Here is a 15,430-nt window from a genome sequence, read left to right on the forward strand (position 1 = left end):
GTCTCCAACGTGAAAGGTGCTAGACGGACTGACTGGGTCTTGTAATGTAATGTCGAGCAGGATAATTGTAATAAGGATCCATTGTTGGCGGAATCCTGAATACAGCTGCTTCAAATATGTTTAATTTCTACAGGCTAAATGCTTTTACTACAGCAAATCTTTTTGTGCCTAAAAAAAATATTTTGATGAAAATAATGAAACTACTTTTTCATTTCATAGTTGAAAATCAGTATATATTCTCCAGTATTTATACCTCCTTTCAAAAATGATTTGAGATTTGACAGGAAGCACATAATTCATGCAACTGCATCAAAATAAAAATATAATATAATATATAGAGAGCAAACATGGTGGACTACGGCTTTGTAATGTCCTATCTGGATTCTGGAACCGTTTACAAATAACTTGGCCTTCGACCTAGTGATGTATATATGTATTGCTCCTTCCCTGTAGAGCTTGCCCTCTAACTTTAGATCAGGTCTTCCTTTTGTTACCAGTGACTGACAGCAAATAAGGCATGCACTTGAGATAGTGTATGAGAGAAGAGAATAAATGAGCCAGGATGCTACAAGGGTAGAGGGAAGGACTAGTGATCTCAGAGTCTGGTACTACATGGTCACAAGTGTTGTAAATAGTTTAGGTATTGTTCTTAATAGCTGCTACAGCTTTTGTGCCCTAAATGTGTCTCCTTTTTATGAACTAGCTTTGGTGTTAACTAGGGCCAGATGTACAAAAATGGAGTCACAAAACGTGGTTGTAAATTGTGCACCAATTTTGTTTTGCAAATCCATTCAGATTTTTTGAACCAACCTTTTTACTAATAGGTTGGTGTGTAAAATCATCATTTGGAGTAGGTCACAATTCGCCCTGGTTGCAAATTTTGACAACTCCAATTAGATGATATAACTGGGGTGGTGGCCTGCTGGGGCCATCAGACCACCATGTCTGTGAACCCATTTAGCGGTGGTGGACCCTGTGATGTCATGAATCGCAGGCTATGTTACTTCTAAATGGTTTTGCCCCTTACAGTCACCAGTGATTACATTGGAAGAGTCATACTCTATATATGTTTACCTGTGAATGCCAACTATGACATACAGTTAATGGTAATGAACAAGTCCCTGTTTTCTCTCCCAGCACCAACCCACTCTCCTTTATGGTTTAGAGCATGTCGGGATCAGCTGGGACAGTAACATCGAGTCGAGCAGCTCCAGTGATCAGGAAGTATAAGGTATGGTGAGGATTGTCACTGCATGGTGCCCAATGGGATGGATGTGCATCGCCCACCAGTTGTTCTCTATTGTTGACCGCCCAATGGGGACACAATGTATCCGTTCACATACTCCAGTGCCAAGAGGAGGGGATAATGCATCCACTCCGCATACTTCGGGCGACTGCCTACAGCTGAGATCTTCAAGGCGGGGTTGAGCTATTAGGTGTTATTTTAAAAGTTAGTGTCTGCGTTTAATGTTCCCATGTTACTTCTGTGTTACTGAAGGGGTGCTGATGGGTGCTTAGGACCTCCTGCAGTATCCCTTGCTACAGCACAGTATGAAAAAACCCTCATTTTAATGGAGTGCAGTAAAAATGAGAATACTTTGGCCGATATACTTAGGGAACATGCCAAGTCTGCACTGCCGAGGAGGAAGCATAGAGTTGGTGTGCACTGCCCTGGGCACAATTTAGTTAGGTAAATGGCAATCCTAGGGTTTACGGGCTACCCTCTAAACACATGCCAGTGGTGAGCAATCTGCAGATACACTGACCAGCGGTGTCTCTGCATGTACTCATTGCACCCTAGCTTGGTGACGGCCTCCATGTAGTTAAGTGCAATTTAGGGTTGGTCCGGCTATGGGACAACCGGTAAGTGCATAGCTGATATGTTTTTAGGATGCATGTGCAACATTCCTATGTTTTTCAGTGTACCTTTGTGGGACCTGCTTTATGTGTGACACTTTGGGTGACACTTTGCAAGCTACTCAAAAAGAAAGCTGATGAAATGTTGGGATTTCCAGCCCGGTTTATCTGTTTTCCCTTAAGGGTAGACAATATGGCCCTGATTATGATGTCCGTCAAAGCTGGCTCCGACCGACACTGTTTTGGTGGAGGAGCCACCCGACCATAGCTTGTGCGGTGGGTGGAAACCGCGCGCAGCATTAGATGGGAGCTTGTGTGGTGGGCGGAAACTGGCCGCAGCACAAGTTACCATTGAAAAATGGTATTTAGTGAAAATCCCTGCACCTTGTGGCAGGTGCCTCATGGAGCTTGCTGCATGGTGTAGGGATTTACAGGCCCAGATGCAAAGTGCCAGAGGGTAAGGGGGCCTGCTAGGAGCCCCCAATGTTGCTTTCGGACAGCCGATGTCTGAAATCAATATCATAATACTGATGGCGGAAATGCAGACCTTAGGGGATTACGAGGAGTTTCCGTCTGACCGATGGGCTCCATGAGCCTGTCGGTAGGCGTCGGTCAGTTTCTCTGAGTGTTGCTTCCAACTAAAGGCAACCTAATGCGTCGGTCGGACTGCAGCAATTGATATGGTTGGGACCGCAACCAGCCAGCCATGGGTTGCAGTCCGACCTGCATCTTAATGAGGACATATGTCGATGATTTCATTAATATGATGCTTGGCAAGTCTGTCAGTTTTGCCAAGGAGGTGCCATCAAAGGAAAACATATTTGTGTTACTACACGTCATGCTGACCTACTGTGACTAAGAAATAGTGCCATGGGCCGTGGGTAAGCAGTTTAAATGCCCTCTGCTTGTTTGCTGGCATAATTGTAGTTCAGTGGGCCTCTAAAGTTCCTGGGCTCCACTGGCACTGCACATGCGGCATAGAGGTTAACTAAACACTTGCTGACTACAATGTACTTTTTTTCTTTTTGTTCTCTGCATCACGGGCATTAGCTGTGGACGGTCAAGACTGATTTGCATATAGCTGGGTCTGAACTGTGGTGGCAAAGTGAGCTAAAGAATAATGATGGATTCAACCCAGATCTGTTACTGGGGGTGAGTGTCTAAAAAGTTTCAGCGCTCTGTCCATCATCTCCTTGTGTTCTCAAAAACATTTTAAGAATTAATTCATGCTTGCTTTTTGCGGTCTTGAAGGAGAGTTGCCCATGCATATGCACACTACTCCTCCTCTCTTTGTGGGTGTAAAGATATCTGCCTACAATGCAGTGGGTAAACAGATGGTGCACCATAACATCTGTAATCACACCTGGTCCAGGGAGTAAAATGTTAGTGGGTACATTTTAAAATAATTCATGAGTTCATCATTCAATCCATTTTTGCTTTGCATTTTGTGAAGCGCAATCCTGACTTTCCTGTTATAAAATTATGACTCAGTCCTGCCATGTACCACGCATCAGGCATTAGACTAACTCATTTTAGTGTGTTGCTCCCCATCACCGCACTGAAATGGATTGTCATTCATAATGCATAGTGCCTCAGCTGTAAGACAAGCCATTTTATTGGCGCTCAGCTGCCAAATTAAACTGTTGAGACAGTGGGCAGCGGGCAGCGTCCCGTGAATGTGCTGCTCTTGCAAGCTTGAGGCTTGCTCTGCTGCCTAATGCCACAATTTATCATCATTAATTGAGTTCTTGGAGATTGTGATGACGCCATATCGAGGGGGTGTCCAATGGCTACTACAGAGAGATGACAGCCTAGTCAGGTTGTTTGATACAACCCTGACTTAGGCACCCGCGGTGACCAGTCATCACATCTTGCTGACAAAGTTAGCTTGTGGGAGGCAGGAGGCTGTTGTGCTGAGCTACTTTGAGGAAATCAAGATCATGGTGCGCAGGCAGGGCTGCCTGCTCAGACAGCCGCCACTGTGTGGCTCAACTTTATTTTTAAAAAAAAAATATTCATAGATTTATAAAGCGCACAGCTACCCAAAAGCGTTTCCAGGTGCTAGTCTGGACAATACACAAACCACACAATGCAGAAGGAGCACAGAAAAGTTATGCTATTGTAAAGGAAGGTCTATAAATTCTTATGGAAGACTAAAAGCGAATGACACAACCTAAGTTGTAACGGAAGAGAGTTCCACAGTTTGGGGCCAAGATAGGCAAACGAGCGGCCTCTCATACGAGAGAGGCGGACTCTGGGAACGGAAAACGGGGTAAGGCTCGCTGATCTCAGCTGTCAAGTGGGCACATAGGGTTTAAAAAGATTTTGTATATAGGGCGCGCCCTAAAATGTTTGGCCCGGAACATATAGCAGAGGGCCTTAACTCGATATGTTTGTTCACCTTGAGCCAATGGAGATGATGGAGCAACAGTGATACTGAGGCGTGTCGAGGCAGCCAGAAAAGAAGGTGGGCGGCAGCATTTTGATTGAGCTATAGGCGATGGATAGAGGCTTTATCAGCGCCTAGGTACAAAACATTGCCATAGTCAAGTCTGGAACTCACCAGCATTACAGTTCTCTGGCAGCAGGTGGAATTAACCAAAGGATTTATTTTAGCCGCTTGAGAGCAACCAACCTAGTCGGGGAGACCCCAGACACCTGGGCTCTGAGGGCGAGGTTATGCTCAATGGTAAAACCCATGTTCTTAACTTTAGGGACAAGAGCAGGTAGTTCTGGTTTCTATAAGTGATTTTGTTTCATCAAGCACCTTTTCAGATGATTGGGACTTTGAAACTGTTAATAACATGATGTCAGACTAAGAAATGTCAGCAACATTTCAAAAACATGAACACTCAGAAGGTTCAACACGATTCATTGTAACTGTATTGTTACAATGATTTTGGTCACCATTATTTGCACAAATCTGTAAATCCTATAAATGTTTTTACTTATAATCAATGGGAACATTGTCCAACGCCACCAAAAGACAGCTCTAAAACATTTTATGAGAAATTTCCATATTTTACAGGTTTTAATGTGACAAATCCAGAAACGTTTTATTTAACAAATATAAATAAGACAGGAATGAAAACCATGTTGACCAACACTAAACAAATTCATTCTGCAAACTTTTATGCTCAGCTGTCTACATTAGGTTTTAACTTTTGGAAAGACAACATTGAGACAAACGCTGTCTGGGGCACCAAAGAATGGCAGGTGCAGGGTTTAGAAGCCATGTTCAGAGCCTGCGTTATACCAGAACAACTCATATTTTTGAACAACACCGTTCAACAAACGTCATGTCTTGGCCTAGCTAAGATAAAAGATTTAAACAAACCGTCCATACCTAAGGCCACACCTGACAGTAATGGCACTGCAGATGTGGAGGTAGACGTAAAACAGATTTTAAAACACAGCAGAACCAATCCTTATTGGAAGAAATGGTTAATCTGGCCCATAGACACAAATAACTGTCAAGATAGATTCATGAACAAAACAGAAGGGTTCAAAATGAATAGGCCAGATCCAAGATACTCCCAGAGACAACATCCAGGGATAGTCACCACATAGGGTGTAGGAAAACTATGCCTTGCTTGGCTACAGAAATCCACACTTCCAGAAATTAAACAATACGTCTCTTTACTTAAAGAAGACGTTGACTTACGAGACTTTTTACTTGGGCCTCGTAAACAACGTCAAAAACATTTCATATACGCCGGGATATACGCTGCGTACAACGAAGCTTGGAAAATAACACAAATGGAAACTGCAGAAAAAATACGAGAAATTGATTGTATCAATTCAGAGAAATCACTCTCTGTAGTGGACAATGGGTTAACGACTCTGTCCTCCAGAATGTATTCTTTGGACAGCATTGTATCATCTGCCATTGATATAATAGAGCAGGACTTGCTGATGTTACAACATGTCCAGTCGCAATTACGTTCTATAATGGTACTTGGCTGGACGTTGCAAAATCTCCGTTCAGGCTATGTGCCATGGCGTCTAATCAATACCACGTCATTGTTTACTGTCTTTAACCTTACAGATAAACAAATCTCTTTGGCACAAGGAGGAGCAGAATATACGGTGCTGAGCATTGAAAAATTGGGAAGATTACCATTAACTGTTTCTGAGAAGCCTGTCGTTGAATGGATAATGCATGGCACCATCTTGGTACCAGTGACGATTTTCCAATTTCAGTATTGTCTACAGCATATACCAGCAGGCCTGTATGAAAGGTTGGGTAAAGGATACATTAAGTCAACCTGGACTTTACCATACACACACAGATGTTGGAGTGGCGGAAAGGAGGTATTTCTTAGTACAAAAAATGTGTAAAAACTCACTAAGGGGTACACTTTTATATGAAGGCATTAATTTACATGGAGCCTGCGAAGGTTCTTTACATAACCTTTCTTGCCACATGCACGGTACTCCAGCGGCCGTGATAGACCCAATTTTCAGGCAGCTTTCAAATGGGAGCTACGTCATGCTCAATGATCACAGCTGTTTTGGCATGTTGCCAGGGAACGCCTATCTGGTTAGTGTGTCGGCCAGGGTCACTTGTTGTATGCAAGTATTGTATTCAAAGAGTAATACAAACAGGGAGACGGTGTTATGGCCTTCACTGAATATCTCTTCTATACGAATTGATACTTTAAGCAGAATGAAAGCCATTCTTTTGCAAAAAACTGTGCCACTGACCTCGTCTAGAGGAACGTATGATCTGAAAGATGCAAGGATTTCAGCAGAGATACATGCATTATTATCAACAAACTGCCCAGTACATTTCGCAGAAATGTTAGGTCAAATCTTAAACATGTCTGATATCAGTGGCATCGCACATGTATTTAAGACGATCTTTTCGGGACTGTTAACCCCATTCGAAGCAGTCCTCTGCATTTTTCCAAATTTCATGCACTTTGTGTTCGGTGGCCTGCCTCTCATTTTGGGACTCGTAGCAGGGACTCTGTTTTTGTTCCTTTTGCTCCGATATGGCAAGTCCAGTCACCAACGATACCCAGACTACCATGGAACAAGCCCTCCTAGCCATGCAGTATCATGAAAGAATTACACAGATGCCTGGCTCGTTTAAGAGATCTGAATACCACTTGGTTCCTTTCATTCAGACCAATCTGGCAAGATTGCATCTTACCTGTTCTGCAATGCATGCTTTGCAGAGAAGAATGCGTGTTGGACATGCATCGTGTTGTCCCCAACGGCTGCCAATCCTAATGATGGCATTCATTGAGATCTCACCAGCGAATCAAGCTATTGGTGAGGTACGTGGATGAACAGGCACACAGGTACTATCTACATCGAACATTGCTAATGCGAATGACGCTGACGGCGATGTTTCACATCTATGCACATTTGATCTACTTGATAAAGTAGTTCCACTTTCACCAACTGTGGTAGACGGCTTCTTCGCCAGCTTAGATGATTTGATGTTTTCTCCCGACACCGAGAAGAACTTTTGAAAGTGCACACAGCGTTCTATGAACTCTGAAATTCGGCCTTCGGTTTTTCAAAACAAACCCTCTAACTTGGAAACTCTATGTTTCTACAATCTACATTTGAAAAGATTTTTCTTCATCCCACAATAGACCCTTTTCACTTGGCACAAAGTAATCTGCTTAAAGTAGAATTTTTCTTAGCGAACAAGAGATTCATTTAATACTTCCTATAGACAAACATTTGGCATTATCTCATGCAAAACTTTAACTGTTTATATATTATGCTATGAAATGTTCTCAACCTTTTTTCTTCTGTAAATTTAGAGCCATTTCATAACTGTCATTTAATGTTTCATGTTACATTTAGATATCATTTGTTAATGACAGCCATTGCTTGTAAAATGTGTACAATACAAATACTCATGTATGTGTATAAGCCATGTTTAACCCCTTCGATGTTCATGACGGAACGGTTCCGTCATGAGCATCGGTCGCATGGGGCTCATGACGGAACCTTTCTGTCATGACCACACCCATTTACATTGGGGCCCAGCACCGGAGGTAAATCTGCACTGCACGCAAGGTGTTAATGCATTTCATATTTTTTGGGTGTAATTATGAACACATGCTTTAGTGATGTTTTTTATGCTTATAGATTTTATTAATATTAGACATAATACATGGAGTGGGTGTTGTATAGCGTTTTAGGACCCTAGTGTAATTTTCCTGATTCATGCCCTTATATAGGTATAAAATACTGTATCCTTATATAGGCATAGAAATCATAACCATATTAAGACATAGCTCAAGTAGTCCTAATACCGCTTGGCTACTTCGACTAGTTCCGAAAATCTACAACGATTTCTTGGGAAAACCCGCCTTCAGCAGTCAGGGACTTCCCCCTGCATGTATATTAAGTAATCCATGAAATCATGGAGTTTTCAGAGAATTAAGTCTCTGGTGACATTATTATGTCCAATCTTACGTCAAACTCGGCACCCTCAAAGTATAAATATGCCCACACTTGTCCAAACAAACACACGGTAGTTTGGAGCAGTTTGACTATCTACTTGCCCGACGCGCCCTGCTGCTGAAAGTGCTGAAGGAAGCCGACCCTCCAGCTGACGCACTGAGAGACGCTGTACTTTCTCCAGCCGAGAAATCCAGCTCCAGTGTTTCCAGGCTACCCTTGCGAGTTGCTGGGAAATCAAGTCCTGAGAGAGAGATACAAGACCTCCTACATTCTAAAACCAAGGTACGGAGCTGAGTAGACCCTACGAGAATTCTTGGAATAGATTCTTGGCAAAAGAATACTGAACTTAAGCTACACCTCACTTACTTCTTCTCTTGTGCTAGACCTATGTTAGGTACACCGGGGTAGGCGTATTTTAAAAGCACCAATTGAGCATTTTTAGTCATTATTTATCACTATATGTATTGTTAGATGTGTCTGCCCTTTGGGTAGTCCCTCCTAATTAATTATTTATTTTGTCCCCTTTTTGCCCCTCAAACCTTGTTATCTTTTTATGTCCACTGGATTTTTGTGGTATTGACCTAGGGGTTAGATGCTCTTTTGCCCTCATAGTCCTTTTTCCTGAGGCCTAGGTGCCTTTTCTGACTAAAATCCTACAAGAACTACAAAATGGTGGACAGTAACTGTCATAATTGCCACCTTAGGAGAAAGACCCATAGGTTAGAATAGGGACCTTCCAGAACCTTCTGGACCCTGCTGGACCCTTAGTGGTCAGCCTATATAAGGCCAGGGACAGGGTAGCCATTTTGTGATGATCTGAGAGCTTGAGGAGGGAGGCAGTGGTGTGGGGAGGTGGGCGCGCAAGCAGTGGTTAGTTCACCTGTGAAGTAGACAGCCTCTTCCTGAGGACGTTCCCCCCTAGCCTCTGACCGAGCCCTGACGTTGGTTCATAACCCCTGAGGGAAGCGGCCCTTAATTTCCTACTGGCCCCCCTCTGGTCCCCCTCTACCCCCCCCCCCCTGCTTCCGAGGACAGCTGGAAGAGCGGGTCAAGTTCAAGTTCAAGTTTGTGCATATGTATAGCGCACTACTCACCCAGAGGGTCTCAAGGCGCTAGGGGAAGGGGTTCATTATTTGGCGAATCGCCAGGTTTTAAGTTCTTTTCTGAAGGAGATGTGGTTCTGAGTAAGGCGGAGGTGGGTGGGGAGTGAGTTCCAGGTCTTGGCAGCCAGGAAGGAGAAGGATCTGCCACCCATGGTGGATTTCCGGATGCGCGGGATTGCGGCGAGGGCTTGATTGGACGATCTTAGTTGGCGGGTGGGTTTGTAGAAGGACAGTCCAGTGTTGAGGCATTCGGGTCCTAGATTGTAGAGGGCCTTGTGTGCGTGGGTGAGAAGGCGGAAAGTAATTCTTTTGTTGACGGGAAGCCAGTGGAGGTCTTTTAGATGTCCGGTGATGTGATCTTGGCGAGGGATGTCTAATATGAGTCTCGCTGACTCGTTTTGGATGCGCTGGAGTTTTTTCTGTAATTTTGCTGTGATTGCGGCGTATAGTGTGTTAGCATAATCCAGTCGACTCGTGACCAGTGCGTGGGTGACAGTCTTTCTTGTCTCGAGGGGGATCCAGCGGAAGATCTTTTTGAGAATGCGAAGTACGTTGAAGCAGGAGGACGAGACGGCGTTGACTTGTCTGGACATCGAGAGAGAGGAGCCTAGGATGAAGCCAAGGTTACGTGCATGGTCTGTGGGTGTGGGTGCTGTGCCCAGAGCGGAAGGCCACCAAGAGTCGTCCCAAGCTGAGGGGGAAGATCTTAGGATGAGCACCTCCATTTTGTCTGAGTTGAGTTTAAGGCGGCTATGTTTCATCCATTCGGCTACTTCTTTCATGCCTTTGTGAAGATTGGTTTTGGCGGTGTTGGGGTCTTTGGTGAGGGAAAGGATTAACTGGGTGTCGTCGGCGAAAGAGATGATGTTGAGGTTGTGTTGATGAGCGATGGAGGCGAGAGGACTCATGTAGACGTTGAAGAGGGTGGGACTGAGTGAGGATCCTTGAGGTACGCCGCAGATGACTTCGGTGGCCTCTGTTTCTCCGTTGTCCAGGAGTGTTCGGATGTCGTTGGTCGCTGCAATGAGGGCGGTTTCGGTGCTATACTTGGCTCGAAACCTGGATTGAGATGGATCAAGGGAGTTGTTGGATTCAAGGAAGGCGGCGAGCTGGCTGTTGACGGCTTTCTCGATGACTTTGGCCGGGAATGGGAGGAGGGATATGGGTCGGTAGTTTTTAAGTTCAGAGGGGTCTGCTGTGGGTTTCTTCAGAAGGGCGCTGAGTTCGGCGTGTTTCCAGCTTTCTGGAAATGTGGCAGAGTTGAACGAGCAGTTGATGACATCACGGAGATGGGGTGCGATGATGGAGTCAGCTTTGTTGAAGATGTGGTGGTGGCAGGGGTCGGTGGGCGAGCCAGAGTGGATTGAGTTCATGAGGCGAATGGTGTCTTCAGTGGTGATTGGGTTCCAGGCGTTGAGGTTGTTAGTTGGCGGAGTAGGATCTGAGGGGGGTGAGGAGGGTTGATCGCTGGGAGTGTTCTCGAAGCTGTTGTGGATGTCGGCAATTTTGTTGTAGAAGAAGAGGATAACGCGTCGCAGAGGTCTTGGGAGGGAGTGATGTCGTTAGATGCTGCGGTGGGGTTGGTGAATTCTTTGACGATGTTGAAGAGTTCCTTGCTGTTATGAGAGTTGTTGTCGAGACGATCCTTGAATGCTGATTTCTTGGCGGATCGAATCAGTTGGTGGTGTTTGCGGGTGGCTGTCTTGAGGGAGGCCATGTTGTCGGAGGTTGGGTTTTTCTCCATATCTTCTCCAGGGTGCGGCATAGCTTCTTGGATTTTTTAAGTTCATCATTGAACCAGGGAAGATTTTTGCTGGCTGATTTCATCTGGTGCTTTTTCTGGGGTGCTAATTCGTCAGCTCTGTGAGTAATCCATTGCCATACAGCGATAGTAATGCAATGTAAGGCAGCAATAAGATTCGTCAATATCACTCTGAGCAGGCAGCGGAGATGTGCTACGATACCAATCACTGAGGCGAGGCAGGTCAGGGAGCAGCGTGGGGGAGCGACCGTGTCTGCAGGGAGCAGGACGGTCACAGCGCGTTGAAGTCAGAGCTGCGCAGGTAGTATTAGTGGGAGGGAGGGTCAGCTGGGAAGGCGGGAGCGGGGTGGAGACCAGGGCAGGGCGACACAACAACAACAATAACAATAACAAAATTGCCGGCGGCCTTACACGGATCGAACAGATGCACTTTTAACAGCAGAAATCAATGCTTAAGCGGTAGCACACAGCGCAATACGGCGATGGTAATGCAATGTAAGGCAGCAATAAGATTCGTCAATATCACTCTGAGCAGGCAGCGGAGATGTGCTACGATACCAATCACTGAGGCGAGGCAGGCCAGGGAGCAGCGTGGGGGAGCGACCGTGTCTGCAGGGAGCAGGACGGGCACAGCGCGTCAGAGTCAGAGCTGCGCAGGTAGTATTAGTGGGAGGGAGGGTCAGCTGGGAAGGCGGGAGCGGGGTGGAGACCAGGGCAGGGCGACACAACAACAACAATAACAATAACAAAATGGCGGGCGGCCTTACACAGATCGAGCAGATGCACTTTCAACAGCAGAAATCAATGCTTAAGCGGTAGCACACAGCGCAATACGGCGATGGTAATGTAATGTAAGGCAGCAATAAGATTAGTCAATATCACTCTGAGCAGGCAGTGGAGATGTGCTGCGATACCAATCACTGAGGTGAGGCAGGTCAGGGAGCAGCGTGGGGGAGCGACCGTGTCTGCAGGGAGCAGGATGGGTGTCGGGTGTGAGCGAGGTGCCCTGCTTAGCCCGGTGGGACTCCGGTGAGGAGAGTAGTGTCTGCGGAGATTCCGCAGCTCTGCGCAGGTCCGTGGAGGTGTTCCACCCTCCAGTGAAGAGGGTAGAGAAGCGCCGACCAGTGCGCAGGCCCAGGAGCTAAGGGCCCAACTGACGGAGGAGACAACTCGAGAGGCGGCGCCCAGCGGAGACACTGCTCCCTCGCACTTGCCCAGCAACGCGGTCGTCCACAGAACGGAGGAGACGACTCGAGAGGCGGCGCATCGCTGCTAGCTTAGGAAGGCCTCCCCTCGGTGCCGGTTTGATGAGCACTTGACCTGGTCCACGAGGGAGGCACTTCTAGGAGAGGAGGTCTTGTGGCAAGGGTCTGGTTGGCTGCAACGGCACAGTACTCGACTGGCCCCCAAGTAAGGTGGAAACAAGGGGGGCTGTTGTATGACTGAGAAACAACAGATCGTGATACCGGAAGGGAGATCTTTCTTTCCCCCTAATATTCTTTGATAACTGAAAGGCCAGCTCTGGCAGGTTTGGGGAAGACTGAGACTAGAAGTCGTCAGAATTAGGGTTAAGAAGAATAAGTGAAACAAAGGAGAGCAACTGTGCTGAAGACGGAAATTGAACCCCCTGAGGCTGATAAAGATGGGGATTGTGGTTTAATTTTGTATTCTCTTTCAGAGGTGGAAGGGGAAGAAAACTCTGGTCTTGCCTTACTCAAACACCTGAGTCAGTTATAAATAAGCTGATTGTAGCATTGAATCTGTCATCTGAAACCCAGGGGTTACTCACCTGATTGAAGGGAAAGTGTCACTCTCTGGGTACCAAGGTACCAATCCAGATTTATATTGCCTGGATGTTCCCAGGGTGTTAAGTAATGGTGTATTGTGAATTAATTGTTAGAAACTGTATTCACGTAAAGCCAGAGATGCAGAAGTAACTTTGAACAGAAGGAGTGAGAAAGTTTACAGAAACAAGAAGCGTAAATGCACTGAATTCACTGTAACTGTGGTACTGATTTAGCTTCTGAGCACAAAATAAGAAACTAGCAACAAAAGAGATTATAAAGCTTTTCTACTTTTATAAAATACGGTGTAGTGTCATTTTTGGATGGATGGGCACTGAGTTACTGAGTGGGTGAGACGCAAACTTAACACATGTACTTTGGAGTTAGGTCTTCCTGTTTAGTGCCAAGCTACCCTATGTGTCTTGGAGACCCCAGGTCTAACATAATTGGTGTCTAGCGGTGGGATTAGAACTGTGTTTGCGTCCACTCTTTAGTAACAAGGTGTATTCCACAGGCCTACACTTGGAGTTTTCTCCTGGCGGACTTCCCAATTACTTCTTTTGTTTTTTTCAAATTAGCTCCTGGTGGTGGGTGGAGGTAGCTTCGAATTGCCCTTTGAACCAACTCTTCCCAAGTGATTGTCCCGATATCTCTCATCAGCAAAATAGAATTTGCTCTGGAGGAACTGGAAACCTATTCTGCAGCCCAGCTTAGGGACTTTTGCCAGAAGATGGGAGTGTTTTTTAAGCGTGGTGCTAAGAAGGGGGAACTCCAGACCAGATTGAGGGCTTGGGTGGCATCACATGGAGAGGGAAAGGAGGAGGAAGAGGGGACGGACCGGGACACAGTCATAGGGGTAGAGGGATTGTTCCATCCAGAGATGGAAAACCTACTCCCAGGACCTAGGACCTTCTCAAGGGGGGGGCAGCAGTGTCTCTGGAAGAAGCTTAACCGAAGCTGAACTAGTGGACAGGAGGGAAAAAAGACAGCTGAAGTGGGAGTTAGCCAGGTTGGAACAGGAGAGGGAGGAACAGAGGATGGCTCATGAGTTGAAACTGAGAGAGCTAGAACTCAAGGCCCTACAGTTAGGACCCTCCAATTCTCCAAATGGTGGCAGCGAGACAAAAGAACTGACCAGGGAATCCAGACCCTACCTACCTAAAGACATAGTTGCCAGCTACAGCCCAGGGGATGATATTGCCAAGTGGCTGGCTGCCTATGAGGTCTCCTTAAGAGCCCATGGGATCCAGGAAAAACACTGGGGGGTGGTTTATACAAGTACATGCCTCCTACTGGACGAGACACATTATTGTCCCTGTAACAGGAAGAGCAGACCCACTACCCCATCATGAAAGTGGCGCTAATTAAGAAGTTTGGGCTGACCCCAGAGAAGTACCTGCAAAAGTTCAGGGGAAGTCACAAATTAGCTACACAAAATTGGGTGGATTTCCTGGACTATGCAAGGAAGGCACTAAAGGGTTGGATACAAGGCAGCGAAGTGAGGGACTATGAGGGATTGTACGACCTTTTTCTCAAAGAGCACCTACTCGAGAAATGTTTTCCTGAGCTGCGTCAACACCTGGTGGACAGCAAGTTGACCAACCCCCAGAAGCTTGCAGAGGAGGCGGACATCTGGGCGAGTACCCGGGTGTCCTCAAAGGGGACTGGAGGGGATTCCCAAAGGGCCGGACAGGGTGCCCCCCAGAAGAAGGAGGGGGGAGATAAAAAGCGGGAGTTCTCAAAAGGTCCCCAAAACAGTTTCCGGGGAAAGGGAACAGGATTCACCTCTAACCCGCCCAGAAACCCTCATCCTGGCCAAAGCCAGCAGCCAAGGGTTGTCCACTGCTTTGAGTGTGGCGGTGTTGGACAGTATAAGGGAAATGTCAAGTGTCCAAAGAGACCACCCCCTCCCACTGGAGGAAAAGCCCGAGGAGTAGCTAGTGTAGCGCTCGGGAGGAGTTGCCCTTCGATAAGCGGGGTGAGTGGGCGGGTGTCACCTTAGTGTCCCTGGGAGATCGGGAGATGGTTCCTAAGATCCAGGTGCCCCCAAATACTACCAAGTATGGGCAATGGATCACCATCAATGGCCAAAGAGGGGAGGCTCTGAGAGACACAGGAGCCAGTATGACTATGGTAAGGAATCAACTGGTGTCTCCAGAGCAGGTGATTCTACATGTACTCCACCCCGCCGCGATGGCTGATGGCAGACTGGGCTACTACCCGGTGGCCTAGGTTCCCTTTGAGTGGGAAGGAGTTGCAGGTTCACTTCGAGTTGCCGTAAGCCCTGCCGTGCCAGTCGATTGTCTGCTGGGAAATGACATGGAGCACAATGCATGGAAGGAGGTGGAATACCGGACTCATTCGGAGATGCTGGGTACACCTGACTGGGCCTGTGCAAGCACAAGGTCTGCGACTTCCCAGAGAGGGAGTTCGCCTGGGCTGGAGCCTGGAACAATGGCCCAGCCCGCTGTCAAAAAGGGAAAGACCTGAAG

At 46.6% G+C, this 15,430-nt stretch overlaps 1 protein-coding gene across 1 annotated transcript in view; it reads left to right on the forward strand.

The window, feature by feature from the left end:
- CFAP65 (cilia and flagella associated protein 65) overlaps positions 1-15,430 on the forward strand; it is a 464,473-nt gene that overhangs the window by 414,698 nt on the left and 34,345 nt on the right. Inside the window, exon 28 of the mRNA XM_086954439.1 lies at positions 1,166-1,231. Coding sequence (XP_086810565.1) covers positions 1,166-1,231 — 66 coding nt within the window. The remainder of the gene's footprint in view (positions 1-1,165; positions 1,232-15,430) is intronic.

Source organism: Lissotriton vulgaris, chromosome 2_1 (genome assembly GCF_964263255.1).
Source record: "Lissotriton vulgaris chromosome 2_1, aLisVul1.2, whole genome shotgun sequence".
In the NCBI taxonomy this organism is placed as follows: domain Eukaryota; kingdom Metazoa; phylum Chordata; class Amphibia; order Caudata; family Salamandridae; genus Lissotriton; species Lissotriton vulgaris.